Source organism: Coregonus clupeaformis, chromosome 24 (genome assembly GCF_020615455.1).
Source record: "Coregonus clupeaformis isolate EN_2021a chromosome 24, ASM2061545v1, whole genome shotgun sequence".
Taxonomy (NCBI): domain Eukaryota; kingdom Metazoa; phylum Chordata; class Actinopteri; order Salmoniformes; family Salmonidae; genus Coregonus; species Coregonus clupeaformis.
Window position 1 is genome coordinate 50,112,555 of NC_059215.1, and position 15,434 is coordinate 50,127,988.

Genomic DNA, 15,434 nt, shown 5'->3' on the forward strand with positions numbered 1-15,434 from the left:
TGATCTTAGGCTTGTGTGGGGCTGCTCAGCCATGGAAACCCATTTCATGAATCTCCCGACGAACCATTCTTGTGCTGCAGAGGCAGTTTTGAACTCAGTAGTGAGAGTTGGAACCGAGGACAGATGATTTTTAAGCACTTCAGCACTAGGTGGTCCCATTCTGTGAGCTTGTGTGGACTACCACTTTGTGGCTGAGCTGTTGTTGCTCCTAGACATTTCCACTTCACAATAACATAACTTACAGTTGACCAGGGCAGCCCTAGCAGTGCAGAAATTTAACGAACTGACTTGTTGGTAAGGTGGCGCTATGACAGTGCCACGTTGAAAGTCACTGAGCTCTTCAGTAAGGCCATTCTACAGCCAATGTTTGTCTATGGAGATTGAATGGCTGTGTGCTCGATTTTATACACCTGTCAGCAACGGGTGTGGCTGAAATAACCGAATCCACTAATTTGAACGGATGTCCACATACTTTTGTATATATAGTGTACATTTGTCAAGATCTTAATAAAAAACGGAACGTTTTTTTTTAAACTAAAGTTTCCACCAAAGAATGCAGAGTATTTTGAATCCCAGTAGTGGAATGTCCAGACCAGACGCGCGTACCAAATGTCCTTTGTGTTGGAGTTGTATAGCCATTGTTGTTGAAAGCTGAGAGTGACCGACCGTGATTGGCTAAGGGAGTTGGCAGCAGTCAAATACCATTCTTTGCACGGCCCCATCTGACTGGTTTGGCTTGGGCTTGCTGAAATGACCACTTCCCTCCGTATCCCCCGTACAAGTTGAACGAAGTTTGCTGCAACTTTTTTTTCCAGAGAAGTTAACTTCTCAGTAATTGACGGTCGCGTGTGGGACACTAGGGGTCCGCAAACATGAAGCTGTGTCTCACTTTTATAGGTTAGTCAACTAATCTTATTTTTTCCCATTGACAGGTACTTGGATTGAACAGGTGTTTCATAGTGAGTTGTTTGTGTGATGAAAGTACTGCTGTTTGTGATTTTCGAGATTCCTATGCAAGAGTTGGCGACACTGTTGATTAAAACTTAAACAAATAGTCTTCATAACGAGTTTAGCCTACTGAGCTTTGTTTGTTTGTGTAGCCTCCAGCTGACATTTTCACGTCATTCTGTTGCGTTAGAATTATTCTTTCTTTGTTTTTTTTCCTAGGTCTATAGGGGCATGATGCTTGTGACAATAATTAAGTAATTTATTTTAAATTCAAAAGAATGCCTCCCAAAAAGTCTAGAATACCGGTTTTACTTGTTGATTCAACTCTGACCGTTACTTTTTATTATTCTGAAAATGTAGGCTATTGGATTTACTCAGAGATAAGTGTTCATTTTGCTACTTTAAAACGACACCTGAAACCAAAACAAACACAACTTCAGGGATGATTATATTTTCTTTCTAAATAAATAGCTTACATATTCCTTAAGATGTGTGATTAACTTCTTTCGAATAACCGAAATCTAAACTCCCTAGACTTTCCGGTAGACTTTCCCCAGACAAAGGCCAGTGTATTCCCCCGGTGACGTGTGGCTCAGTAGCCTACCGTGGGGACAATGCCATCTCAGGCTGCAGGCATATTACAACTTTTCTCTTGTCGTATATCAACTTGTTCCATCTGTCGAGGGACTTCTATGAGTCGGGACTCCCCACCTCCTCCTTCAGCTGCCACCATATGCAATATTTATACTGACCAATATAGCCACCGCTACATCTGCAGCTAGTTACCAGCTGGTAACCGGGGAACTGCTCGGCGTCCTTGAGTTTGGAAAAAACGATGGAGTTGTTCCTAGATAACTCTTTGGGAAGTTTTTAAGAAATCCTGGGGCTCACAAAATAAAAGTTTGTATTAGGCTATCACTATGAACAAAGCGAAAATAAGTGATCAGATCAATGAAGCCATTTTGAAGGAATAATCAGGCTAGTCGAATCACTCACGTTTATTGGTATGTTATGATAGGCTATTTATATGAAATCATATTTAGGCTATAAACTGATGGGCCTAATATTGTACACATCAATAGAGAAAAGTAATTCAGCCTTTGTTGCAAGATGTAGGCCCATAAATACACTACATGGTCAAAAGTATGTGGACACCTCTTCAAATTAGTGGATTCGGCTATTTCAGCCACACCTGTTGCTGACAGGTGTATACAATCGAGCACACAGCCATGCAATCTCCATAGATAAACATTGACAGTAGAATGGGCCATACTGAAGAGCTCAGCGGCTTTCAACGTGGCATCGTCATAGGATTCCACCTTTCCAACAATTCAGTTCGTCAAATTTCTGCCGGTCAACTGTAAGTGTTGTTATTGTGAAGTGAAAACGTCTAGGAGCAACAACGGCTCAGCCGTGAAGTGGTAGGCCACACAAGCTCACAGAACGGAACCGCAGAGTGCTGAAGCGCGTAGCGCGTAAAAATAATCTGTCCTCAGTTGCAACACTCACTACTGAGTGCCAAACTGCCTCTGGAAGCAACGTCAGCTTATCGCAGTGGAAACGCGTTCTCTGGAGTGATTAATCACGCTTCACCATCTGGCAGTCTGATGGACGAATCTGGGTTTGGCGGATGCCAGGAGAATGCTACCTGCCCGAATACATAGTGCCAACTGTAAAGTTTGGTGGAGGAGGAATAATGGTCTGGGGCTGTTTTTCATAGTTGGGGCTAGGCCCCTTAGTTCCAGTGAAGGGAAATCTTAACGCTACAGCATACAATTACATTCTAGACGATTATGTGCTTCCAACTTTGTGGCAACAGTTTACGGAAGGTCCTGTTTCAGCATGACAATGCCCCTGTGCACAAAGCGAAATGCCCCCGTGCACAAAGCGAAGGCCATACAGAAATGGTTTGTAGAGATCGGTGTGGAAGAACTTGACTGGTCTGCACAGAGCCCTGACCTCAACCCCATCGAACACCTTTGGGATGAATTGGAACGCCGACTGCGATCCAGGCATAATCGCCCAACATCAGTGCCCGACCTCACTAACGCTCTTGTGGCTGAATGGAAGTAAGTCACTGCAGCAATGTTCCAACATCTAGTGGAAAGCCTTCCCCAGAAGAGTGGAGGCTGTTATAGCAGCAAAGGCAGGGACCAACTCCATATTAATGCCCATGATTTTTGAAATGAGATGTTCAACGAGCATATACCATATACTTTTGGCCATGTAGTGTATGTTGTCGAGCTTGTCATCCAAAGACAATTAAAGTTTTACAGAACAGGCCTATTCAGCACGCACTGCTGTCCATGGTCCTGAAACCATAGAGGGCTGGAGGGCAAAGGGAGCTGTCTGGCGTTCTGGAGTCATACAGGATGAGTTCAAACTTCCTGTAGCCTTCTCACTGTGTGTGTGTGTGTGTGTTCTCAAGAATGTGATTCTTTACAATTTTCTCAGTGCGTAGATTTAGCCACAAGCACTTAAGCAGTGGGCCTTCACCTGGCTCCTGGCTTCTCCGGACAATTTCTTGGATCAAGGGTGGCAAAGGCGGATTTTTGTTTCTGTCTTTTGTTTCCTCGAATTGTCGATGCTGTTGTGTTGACTAACGCCTCGCTCTCAGCCGCACAACTGAAATCATACTGATGCGGCGTACAGGACGCCAGTGATTGATTTCAGCTTCAATGCATAACAATGAGATTGCAAGAAAAGACCCTGCTGAAAAGAGATAAGCATTTAATAGAATTTCTGAAAGCTGAAGGTTGGCTTTCTGAATATTCCCTATACATTCCACGGCGTGGAGACAACAGATAAAGGATGGCATTTGTGGGGAGTATTTTCAAATGGCTTGTAATGAGTGATTGTCATTATCACTAATGGTTCCGAAACATCAAAGCAAAACCACGGCAACATTTGGGAGTGATTCCAAGTTTCAAAATGCTAAAATATTTACATGTCTCTATTTGCAGAATGTTATCCATGCCAAGTATTAGACCCACCTTTTATGCACTGCCACAACGAAGCTGCGGTATTAGACCCACCTTTTATGCACTGCCACAACGAAGCTGCGGTATTAGACCCACCTTTTATGCACTGCCACAACGAAGCTGCGGTATTAGACCCACCTTTTATGCACTGCCACAACGAAGCTGCGGTATTAGACCCACCTTTTATGCACTGCCACAACGAAGCTGCGGTATTAGACGCACCTTTTATGCACTGCCACAACGAAGCTGCGGTATTAGACGCACCTTTTATGCACTGCCACAACGAAGCTGCGGTATTAGACCCACCTTTTATGCACTGCCACAACGAAGCTGCGGTATTAGACCCACCTTTTATGCACTGCCACAACGAAGCTGCGGTATTAGACCCACCTTTTATGCACTGCCACAACGAAGCTGCGGTATTAGACCCACCTTTTATGCACTGCCACAACGAAGCTGCGGTATTAGACCCACCTTTTATGCACTGCCACAACGAAGCTGCGGTATTAGACCCACCTTTTATGCACTGCCACAACGAAGCTGCGGTATTAGACCCACCTTTTATGCACTGCCACAACGAAGCTGCGGTATTAGACCCACCTTTTTATGCACTGCCACAACGAAGCTGCGGTATTAGACCCACCTTTTATGCACTGCCACAACGAAGCTGCGGTATTAGACCCACCTTTTATGCACTGCCACAACGAAGCTGCGGTATTAGACCCACCTTTTATGCACTGCCACAACGAAGCTGCGATCATCACCGAGAAGATTGAACAAATATGGCAAAGTTTCACTGGCCACTCAAGATATGGATTTTGTTTGACAGAAATAGAAACGACGGACTATTAATCGATTTTAAAGATTTACCATCGTGTGTTATAATTATTTGAAGCTCAATAATTAGTATGTTTTTACAACACTATTTAGTTTTGTTAAAGTCTTTACCTATGCTGTACTACTGCGATTTTCCTACTCTCTCTGTGTTTTCAAAATCCACTTTCCATATGCACTCTCGAAACTAACAAATTAGATGCTGTCATCCCCAGCTATACATACTAACTCAGGGCGTACATTAATTCCCTGCACGAGAAAAGTGTCCATTGTGTGAGTTATTGGATAGTACCACCTCCGAGAAATGGTGGGGGGAGTAGATGACAGCTGTAACGTATGCATGCTTTTATGGAGTATCAAAGATTTATCTCTAGGCGGAAAATAAGAGCCTTCTGGTGTTGGTTGTTGGTTGTTTCCTAGTAAAGCCAGCCTAAAGCTCATGGCCTCCGACTTTATCCTCCCTGATTGGAAGAGCATAGGATCATATAAATGTGCAATAATTGTTCCATTACTAGGCTATTGAATTATAATATATATATATATATATATATATATATATGTGTGTGTGTGTGTGTGTGTGTGTGTGTGTGTGTGTGTGTGTGTAATAAAAGCGTATTAATGCATATCAAAATGTTAATTAATAAAGTGTAAAATGTGTGCGCGTGTGTGCGTGTGTGGGTGTTCGTGTGTGCGTGTGGGTGTTCGTGTGTGTGTGTGTGTGTGTGTGTGCATGTGCGTGTCTGTGTGTGTGTGTGTGTGTGTGTGTGGAGAAGCAGAGAGAGAGTAGGCTACACTGAATTATAGTGGGGCAACCTAAAGCCCTGCGTATATTATGCTCTCGGTTTTACTACAGCTTCCGTGATGTCATGGCAAAGGGCGGAGGGAGGAAAGGGGTGGGGGGGAGGGGGGGGACGACAATGGCTCATGTAGGAAAGGTAAGTCAATATTACGTTTTCTCGCTGACAAAGGCAAATGAAGCCATGTTTTTGCTTGCAAACAAGTAACATTTAACGCCTGGATCTGGAACTCGGCGCTGTCGCCATTTTCAGGAGGCCGTCCTGCGCTCGCGTTTTCACTGATTGACATCTGGATATTATAGGCTACGGGACTAGAATAAGATTTTATTCGAGTTGTAACTGAGGACATCGTCCACCAAACTACTTGACAACGAACTGAACTAACTCAAAACAAAAGCAAGACGTATAGAGAAAATCCAAAGGAAATATTTAGTGATTCAGGTAATAACACGTTATTATTATTACACTGCATAGTCTGAAGCAAATCTATAACATCTGATTGTTTATAATACCAACGTATTCATTGGTTTTTTACAACTTTGTATAGCCATTAGTTTCAGCATCGTTGTTATCATGCATTTGAATTTGGAACCCAAGGAGGATGGAGTGAGTGTGGTCAGGACTTGATAAAGATATTGTTTTATTTTTCATATTTAATGCTAGTAGAAGACGGTCAGTAATTTATGTTTCTAGATGTATAGGAAGCACCTGCCCTTTGCAAACAAGGTTGCCTGTTTTGGACTAGGAAATGGCTTTTGCGGAAAAGTGTATTACTTCCTTTCCTGCAATGATGTTTCCTTGTTGAGGCAATTAGGCTCCCACAAGCTGACGTGTATTTGTTGACATTACTGTATTTGGGAGAATAAGATTGTATTGAAAGAGAAACTGATATATCTATCTATATATCTATTTAGCATAATCCAAATCATAGCGAGTACTCCGGAATTAGTCAGCTATGGAGCTCACTTTTAGAATATCGGTGATATTTACGCACTTTTAGCTGTGACTCAGCTTGTGTGCGTAGAGTTGGTCAGTGTGTTTCCGACAAACCTAATCTAAACAACGTAAATCCGCATTGATCTTGAAACAGCTGTTTGTGTTGAATGTGCACAGTGCTCCTTCACTTTCTTTTCTTCGGTATCACCTTCTCTTTTGAATTATATCTACATCTGTCGCGGTTACCTTGCTATTACGCAGTTGACCACTATAATGTTTTTATCACTATTTTGTAGATTTAATTCTGTCTGACTATCCACTGAATCATTTTGGTAAACTTGCTTTACTGGGAGTTTGTTAGTTTCATATGGCTGTGTGTAATTGAGGTGGAACAATGGGCGTTGCACAGGAGTCCCAGCCAAGCGTGTGGATGGAGGAGGATAGAGGAGGGGTGGCCATTTGATCCGCAGCAGAAAACAGAGATGCTCCCTTCATATGTCAGGCGCCCTTAGTCAGATGCGCAGATAAAAGTCCTTAGCATATTCCATCTGATTTGAGAATCTAGAATAGAACACTCAACGTGCCCGTTCCAAAATCTAGTTTGTCAGCTTCTGCTATGTTGACTTTGGCCATTCGTAGCCTACTGATCTGGTTTGAGTCGGGTGTCTGGTATGTTGTGTTAAATGATGCTGCTCTCTCTGCTTAGTTGGTCACATAATCTGCCATGCGGTCTGTCAAAGCACCTGCGCCTAAGATGGAGGATGAGAATGAAACACTGGGCCATTATGAAAAAATGTCCTCTGGTCGAAAAGTTTGGACTGCTGTGTTCATATCTGTAGCCTACATCAAATGTGCTGGTCTCTCCCAAGAACGACCGCATGCTTTCTTAACTAGCTACTGTTGCTACTAAAAGTATCTATGATTACTATGCTGCCACAAGGCAACGGCAAAACTAGTCCTATAGTGAACATTATAACGCCATCGAATACAATGTTCCCTTTTAGTTACTTGCAGTGCAGACATTGAGTATCCATGTCTACGTTTATTATAACGAAATTGCAGCCAGTCCATGGTAGGTAGACTATATACATGTTTTTAAAAATATATAGTCTACGGTGTGTTTCTTTTCTCTATAATAGCCGGGTTTTTTTCCTATGCTACTTTTACAATTTATAGTAAATACATGTGGTACAACGATATTTTTTTGTAGATAATAATTTAAGAGTATCCTGTACCTGTGTTTTTAATTACTTTATATAGTATTCTATTCCATAGACCGCATATAAACTATTGAAGCTTTGATTGTTTGATTTATGAATATGAATATTCGTTATTATAAAACGGTAAATGTGGATCTAAGATTGGATCGTGGATTCTGCTTGAACTCTTATCATGAGTTGAAATGCCCCCATCAGCGGTGGTGCTGGCAGCAGGTGCCACCGGAACATAGGAGAGGGGAGTGCAATAAAAACGTCCTAAGGAGCAGCTGGGCCAAATTGCGCCCTCGTCATTCAAAGCATATCAGAACCCAGAGCGATGGAGCCAAGGGTCAGGGGTCGTCCAAGCAGTTAATATATAGAGAAGTGTCATTTATAACAAAAACCTTGGAATAATGATTCTTATGGTGTAGTTGGTGAACAACTTTATAAAGCCTCTGGCATTCGGAGTATTCCGTTATGGCCATTCTAAAACTAAAAGCCTCAGACTCTTTTTGTGTGCGACCCCGATGTTGAACAGGTGTGGCTTCAGAACTGATAACTCAAAGATGGTGAATGTGGCTAGAGTAGGATACTATCCTTCTTTAAAGAAGTCTTCTTAATAACAGTCTTTTCAGCATTTATCAAGAGTCTTTTCACACCCTCAACAACGGCCTTCAGGAGCATAGATGGTCTCGTTTAGCCCACATCATAACTTTAAAAAAGAAACTGTTGAGAATGTGTCGGAATGGTGAAGTGTGTATCGACCTGTTTTATGGTTGATATTATTATGGCACTCCCAACCGATCTGTGCAAGGCCCTCTGTCCTTCTCAAAGGCACTTTGTCTCATTCTGACAAACATCGTTTTATTAATTTCCTTTACTCTAAGGTCGGCTTATTTTGACCTTCTGGAACCGTCTATTCTTGGTTATTTTTGATCGAATATGAATAGTTCAATGCTTTTTAAAATCAATATTACATTTAGTAGGATTAAATTGATTAATGTATTAATGCTTTTAATTGAGGAATATGTTATTATTATTATTATTATTATTATTATTATTATTATTATTATTATTATTATTATTATTATTATGTGCGTGCAGCTAGTGTAGGCTATTATGCTTGGTCAGAACTTTTTCCACTTCTGTTAAGAGTCTTCCCACTTGGCACAGACGTTAGTTCAACGTCTGGTTTTGATTTACATTTGGTTGAGTTGTCAACTAAAGTGAATTAAAAGTGAAATCAACTAAACATGTCACCATGTCATTGGATTTAGGCTAAAAGTTACTCTGATGACTTTTTGCAAATCCAATCAGTTTTCCAAGTTGATTCAATTTAATCACATTGAATTTGTTGAAATAACATGGAAACAACGTTGATTCAACCAGTTTTTGCCCAGTGGGTTATCTAGGTCGTCAGTAATTACACAAGGTTATTTCTAAATCCTGCTTAACTTGACCAGGGTGTACAGCTGGCCCAGCTTGGATTATTGTAACAGCATACTCTGCTATTTAATCTAACTATGGATGTAATATCTGTCTTTGCTCCATTGTCCCTGCAGATGTTATTACTTTATGTTTTTGCTGAAAAAGATTTGTCTGAGTTTGTCACTAACTAGATAGTTTGACACTATCCTGGAAAAACAATTTATTTGCGGTTTTGAAAAAGCTGTGTCCCTCAGTTAAAGTTTGTATATTAATTTCTTCAGTCATTGTACATTTTAATTCACTGGCCTTTCTCTAGTGTCTCTGAAATGAACTTCCCTGACAATCAACTAATTGTCATCTTTCCAGCTCTCTCATGACTAAATGATGAGATGGCAGTCATAGAAAATCACAGTGAACACCACCTGATCTCCAAATGCTCTGCTTTTTTTTTACTGCTATACTGCTAAATGGGCTTTTGGCACAGGTGGAATGGCAAGGAGTTTCAGGGTGAATGGGCTTTAGCACAGGGAAAATGGGATGGAGTTTCAGGATGAATGGGCTTTAGCACAGGGGGAATGGGATGGAGTTTCAGGATGAATGGGCTTTAGCACAGGGGGAATGGGATGGAGTTTCAGGGTGAATGGGCTTTAGCACAGGGGGAATGGGATGGAGTTTCAGGATGAATGGGCTTTAGCACAGGGGGAATGGGATGGAGTTTCAGGATGAATGGGCTTTAGCACAGGGGGAATGGGATGGAGTTTCAGGGTGAATGGGCTTTAGCACAGGGGGAATGGGATGGAGTTTCAGGATGAATGGGCTTTAGCACAGGGGAATGGGATGGAGTTTCAGGATGAATGGGCTTTAGCACAGGGGGAATGGGATGGAGTTTCAGGATGAATGGGCTTTAGCACAGGGGGAATGGGATGGAGTTTCAGGATGAATGAGCTTTAGCACAGGAAGAATGGCAAGGAGTTTCAGGGTGAATGGGCTTTAGCACAGGGGGAATGGCAAGGAGTTTCAGGATGAATGGGCTTTAGCACAGGGGGAATGGGATGGAGTTTCAGGATGAATGGGCTTTAGCACAGGGGGAATGGGATGGAGTTTCAGGATGAATGAGCTTTAGCACAGGGGGAATGGCAAGAAGTTTCAGGGTGAATGGGCTTTAGCACAGGGGGAATGGGATGGAGTTTCAGGATGAATGGGCTTTAGCACAGGGGGAATGGGATGGAGTTTCAGGATGAATGGGCTTTAGCACAGGGGGAATGGGATGGAGTTTCAGGATGAATGAGCTTTAGCACAGGGGGAATGGCAAGAAGTTTCAGGGTGAATGGGCTTTAGCACAGGGGGAATGGGATGGAGTTTCAGGGCATTCCAGGAGGGACTAGACGTCAGGTCTTAGTTAATAATGGATATCGGATTAGCTGCCTCCTTCATTCTAAAACACACTATTTAATTGACTTTAAATGTTGTGTGAATGATAATAAGCAAGAGAGAGAGGGAGGGAGAACGAAATGGAGAGAGAGAGAGAGAGAGAGAGATAGAGAGATAGTGAGAGAGGGGGAGAGATGGAGAGAGATAGAGAGAGGAGAGAGAGATGAACAGTATTGCTGTTGTAATCACTTTTCTAAGGAGGAATGAAAGTTGATATACAAGCATTTTGTGGAGTGCTTTGGGTTGTGCTGTGCTGGGGTGGGGGAGGAGGGAGGAGGGAGGGAGGAGGGGGTTTAAAAGGAGCGGGTAGCTCTGGGACTGCTCTGACACGGACACAGCCTTTTGTTGTCTCACTGTCTGTCTGCACCCTCTGAGGCGAGGACTGGGCTGAATGACGTAGGATGCTCTTATACGTCTGTTTATTAAAGTGGAAATAAAGTCAGCACATGTCACATTCGGTCACTGCATTACTAGAATACACAGAGGGTGAGAGGTTTAGGAAAGAGAAGATGTGAGAAAGTTGAGAAGATGGAGACAGAGTGGGTGGGTGAATGCGTAAATAAATAGATGTAGAAAAGTGCCTGTATGAAAAATAGAGGCAGTCAGATAGATGATAAAATAAGCATGATTCTGGGAGTGTGTTTTGGTTGTGGATCAGTTAGTGGGGTAGTTTTACTTGGGAGTGTGTTTTGGTTGTGGAGCAGTTAGTGGGGTAGTTTTACTTGGGAATGTGTTTTGGTTGTGGATCAGTTAGTGAGGTAGTTTTACTTGGGAATGTGTTTTGGTTGTGGATCAGTTAGTGAGGTAGTTTTACTTGGGAATGTGTTTTGGTTGTGGATCAGTTAGTGAGGTAGTTTTACTTGGGAATGTGTTTTGGTTGTGGATCAGTTAGTGAGGTAGTTTTACTTGGGAGTGTGTTTTGGTTGTGGAGCAGTTAGTGGGGTAGTTTTACTTGGGAATGTGTTTTGGTTGTGGATCAGTTAGTGGGGTAGTTTTACTTGGGAATGTGTTTTGGTTGTGGATCAGTTAGTGTAGTTTTACTTGGGAGTGTGTTTTGCTTGTGGATCAGTTAGTGTAGTTTTACTTGGGAGTGTGTTTTGCTTGTGGATCAGTTAGTGTAGTTTTACTTGGGAGTGTGTTTTGCTTGTGGATCAGTTAGTGTAGTTTTACTTGGGAGTGTGTTTTGCTTGTGGATCAGTTAGTGTAGTTTTACTTGGGAGTGTGTTTTGCTTGTGGATCAGTTAGTGTAGTTTTACTTGGGAGTGTGTTTTGCTTGTGGATCAGTTAGTGTAGTTTGACTTGGGCTGTGCCAGGCTGTGCCACTCCCTCTATGTAGGCGCTCTAGCTGTAGGTCTCTGGGCCCATACCCGGGTAGAGACAGATGGGACTTGAGGACAGACACTCACTTCTCAGGAAATTCACCAGATTGGGAGAGAGGGGGTAGGAGGGTGTTTCTTTACCCTGAAGACACTAAGTTTGAAAATGTAGTGAACAGTAGTCTTGTACAGATTGGCATGATTTAAACAATTGCAGTTCAGGGTTTTATCAGTTAGCTGTTACACTTTGTTCTGTTTTTGTATGTGTCCCAATTTTATCAAATAGTTGTTTTTTTCTTCACATTCTGCGAAGGTCTATGCTCTCATAAGCTGCATGACTAACATTATTTAAGACCTTTCAGAACCACATGTCTGTGGACAGCTCCAGAGTGAATGATCATTTTAGCAATGGCTCTAAAACAGCGAGGTTAGAAAAAGGTTGTTTAATAGTTCTGCTTCTTTCTATCCCGCAACGTGTGATGAAGGGAATAGCTATCACCTTGATGAAAAAAATAATTGATTTATAGATGATTCATTATTTACTGACTATTCCCCCAACCACCTTTCCTCTCTTCTTCCAAACCATCCCCCACCATGCTTATATGCACCCAACTACTGAAAAGCTCAATAAAAAATGTGCAAATGTGATTGATTCTAATAGCAGACTGTCAGAGACTCCAGCTGGGGCACTTTATTGTGCATGCTGACGTGTGTGTATGTAAGTTTGTGAGTGTGAGTGTGAGTGTGTGTGTGTGTGTGTGTGTGTGTGTGTGTGTGTGTGGGTGTGTGTGTGTGTGTCTGCTCCACTTTTTAGTTAATAGGATTGCCTGGAGTATGCTTGAGTGCCGCGCCCCACCATACCCTGCCCTACCCCCTCCCCATCACCGTCCACCTCCTCCCCATCACCGTCCACCTCCTCCCCATCAGCTTCCACCTCCTACCCATCACCTTCCACCTCCTCCCTATCACCTTCCACCTTCTCCCATCACCTTCCACCTCCTCCTCCCCATCACCTTCCACCTCCTCCCTATCACCTTCCACCTTCTCCCCATCACCTTCCACCTCCTCCTCCCCATCACCTTCCACCTCCTCCCTATCACCGTCCACCTCCTCCCCATCACCTTCCACCTCCTCCCTATCACCTTCCACCTTCTCCCCATCACCTTCCACCTCCTCCTCCCCATCACCTTCCACCTCCTCCTCCCCATCACAGTCCACCTCCCTCCCATCACCTTCCACCTCCTCCTCCCCATCACCTTCCACCTCCTCCTCCCCATCACCTTCCACCTCCTCCTCCCCATCACCGTCCACCTCCTCCCCATTACCTTCCACCTCCTCCCCTTCACCTTCCACCTCCTCCCCATCACCTTCCACCTCCTCCTCCCCATCACCTTCCACCTCCTCCCCATCACCTTCCACCTCCTCCTCCCCATCTCCTTCCACCTCCTCCTCCCCCTCACCTTCCACCTCCTCCTCCCCCTCACCTTCGACCTCCTCCTCCCCAATAACTTCCACCTCCTTCCCATCACCTTCCACCTCCTCCTCCCCATCACCTTCCACCTCCTCCTCCCCCTCACCTTCCACCTCCTTCTCCCCCTCACCTTCCACCTCCTCCCCATCACCGTCCACCTCCTCCCCATCACCTTCCACCTCCTCCTCTCCATGACCTTCCACCTCCTTCCCATCACCTTCCACCTCCTCCTCCCCATCACATTCCACCTCCTCCCCATCACCTTCCACCTCCTCATCTCTATCACCTTCCACCTCCTCCTCTCCATCACCTTCCACCTTCCACCTCCTCCTCTCCATCACCTTCCACCTTCCACCTCCGCCTCCCCATCACCTTCCACCTCCTCCTCCCCATCACCTTCCTCCTCCTCCCCATCACCTTCCTCCTCAACCCCTTCACCTTCCACCTCCTCCTCCCCATCACCTTCCACCTCCTCCCCAATACCTTCCACCTCCTCCCCCACCACCTTCCACCTCCTCCTCCCCATCATCTTCCACCTTCCACCTCCTACCAATCAACTTCCACCTCCTCCTCCCCATCACCTTCCACCTCCTCCTCCCCATCACCATCCACCTCCTCCCCCCTCACCTTCCACCTCCACCTCCCCATTACCTTCCACTTCCACCTCCTCCTCCTCATCACCTTCCAACTCCTCCTCCCCCTGACCTTCCACCTCCTCCTCCCAAATACTTTCCACCTCCTCCCCATCACCTTCCACCTCCTCCTCCCAATCACCTTCCACCTCCTCCTCCCCCTCACCTTCCACCTCCACCTCCCCCTCACCTTCCACCTCCTCCCTCCCCTTACCTTCCACCTCCTCCTCCCCATTACCTTCCACCACCACCTTCCCCTCACCTTCCACCTCAACCTTTACCTCCCCCTCACCTTCCACCTCCTCCCCCCCTCACCTTCCACGTCCTCCTCCCCATCACCTTCCACGTCCTCCTCCCCATCACCTTCCACCTCCTCCTCAATACCTTCCACCTCCTCCCCCATTACCTTCCACCTCCTCCTCCCCATCACCTTCCATGTCCTCCTCCCTCTCACCTTCCACCTTCTCCTCCTTATCACCTTCCACCTCCTCCCTCCCCTCACCTTCCACCTCCTTCTCCCATCACCTTCCACCACCCCCTCCCCATCACCTTCCACCTCCTCCCCAATATCTTCCACCTCCTCCCCATTACCTTCCACCTCCTCCTCCCCCTCACCTTCCACCTCCTCCCCCCCCTCACCTTCCACCTCCACCTCCCCATTACCTTCCACTTCCACCTCCTCCTCCTCATCACCTTCCAACTCCTCCTCCCCCTGACCTTCCACCTCCTCCTCCCAAATACCTTCCACCTCCTCCCCATCACCTTCCACCTCCTCCTCCCAATCACCTTCCACCTCCTCCTCCCCCTCACCTTCCACCTCCACCTCCCCCTCACCTTCCACCTCCTCCCTCCCCTTACCTTCCACCTCCTCCTCCCCATTACCTTCCACCACCACCTTCCCCTCACCTTCCACCTCCACCTCCACCTCCCCCTCACCTTCCACCTCCTCCCCCCCTCACCTGCCACGTCCTCCTCCCCATCACCTTCCACGTCCTCCTCCCCATCACCTTCCACCTCCTCCTCAATACCTTCCACCTCCTCCCCCATTACCTTCCACCTCCTCCTCCCCATCACCTTCCATGTCCTCCTCCCTCTCACCTTCCACCTTCTCCTCCTTATCACCTTCCACCTCCTCCCTCCCTCACCTTCCACCTCCTTCTCCCATCACCTTCCACCACCCCCCTCCCCATCACCTTCCACCTCCTCCCCAATACCTTCCACCTCCTCCCCCATTACCTTCCACTTCCTCCTCCCCCTCACCTTCCACCTCCTCCCCCTCACCTTCCACCTCCACCTCCCCATTACCTTCCACTTCCACCTCCTCCTCCTCATCACCTTCCAACTCCTCCTCCCCCTGACCTTCCACCTCCTCCTCCCAAATACCTTCCACCTCCTCCCCATCACCTTCCACCTCCTCCTCCCAATCACCTTCCACCTCCTCCTCCCCCTCACCTTCCACCT

General features: G+C 45.5%; 1 protein-coding gene across 1 annotated transcript in view; it reads left to right on the forward strand.

Moving 5' to 3' along the window:
- Positions 1-813: 813 nt before the first annotated feature.
- Positions 814-15,434, forward strand: part of LOC121537896 (myelin transcription factor 1-like) — a gene marked incomplete at its 3' end in the record, with an annotated part of 25,881 nt that continues 11,260 nt past the window's right edge. Inside the window, exon 1 of the mRNA XM_041845540.2 lies at positions 814-897. Within this exon, the coding sequence (XP_041701474.2) occupies positions 873-897 (25 nt within the window). The remainder of the gene's footprint in view (positions 898-15,434) is intronic.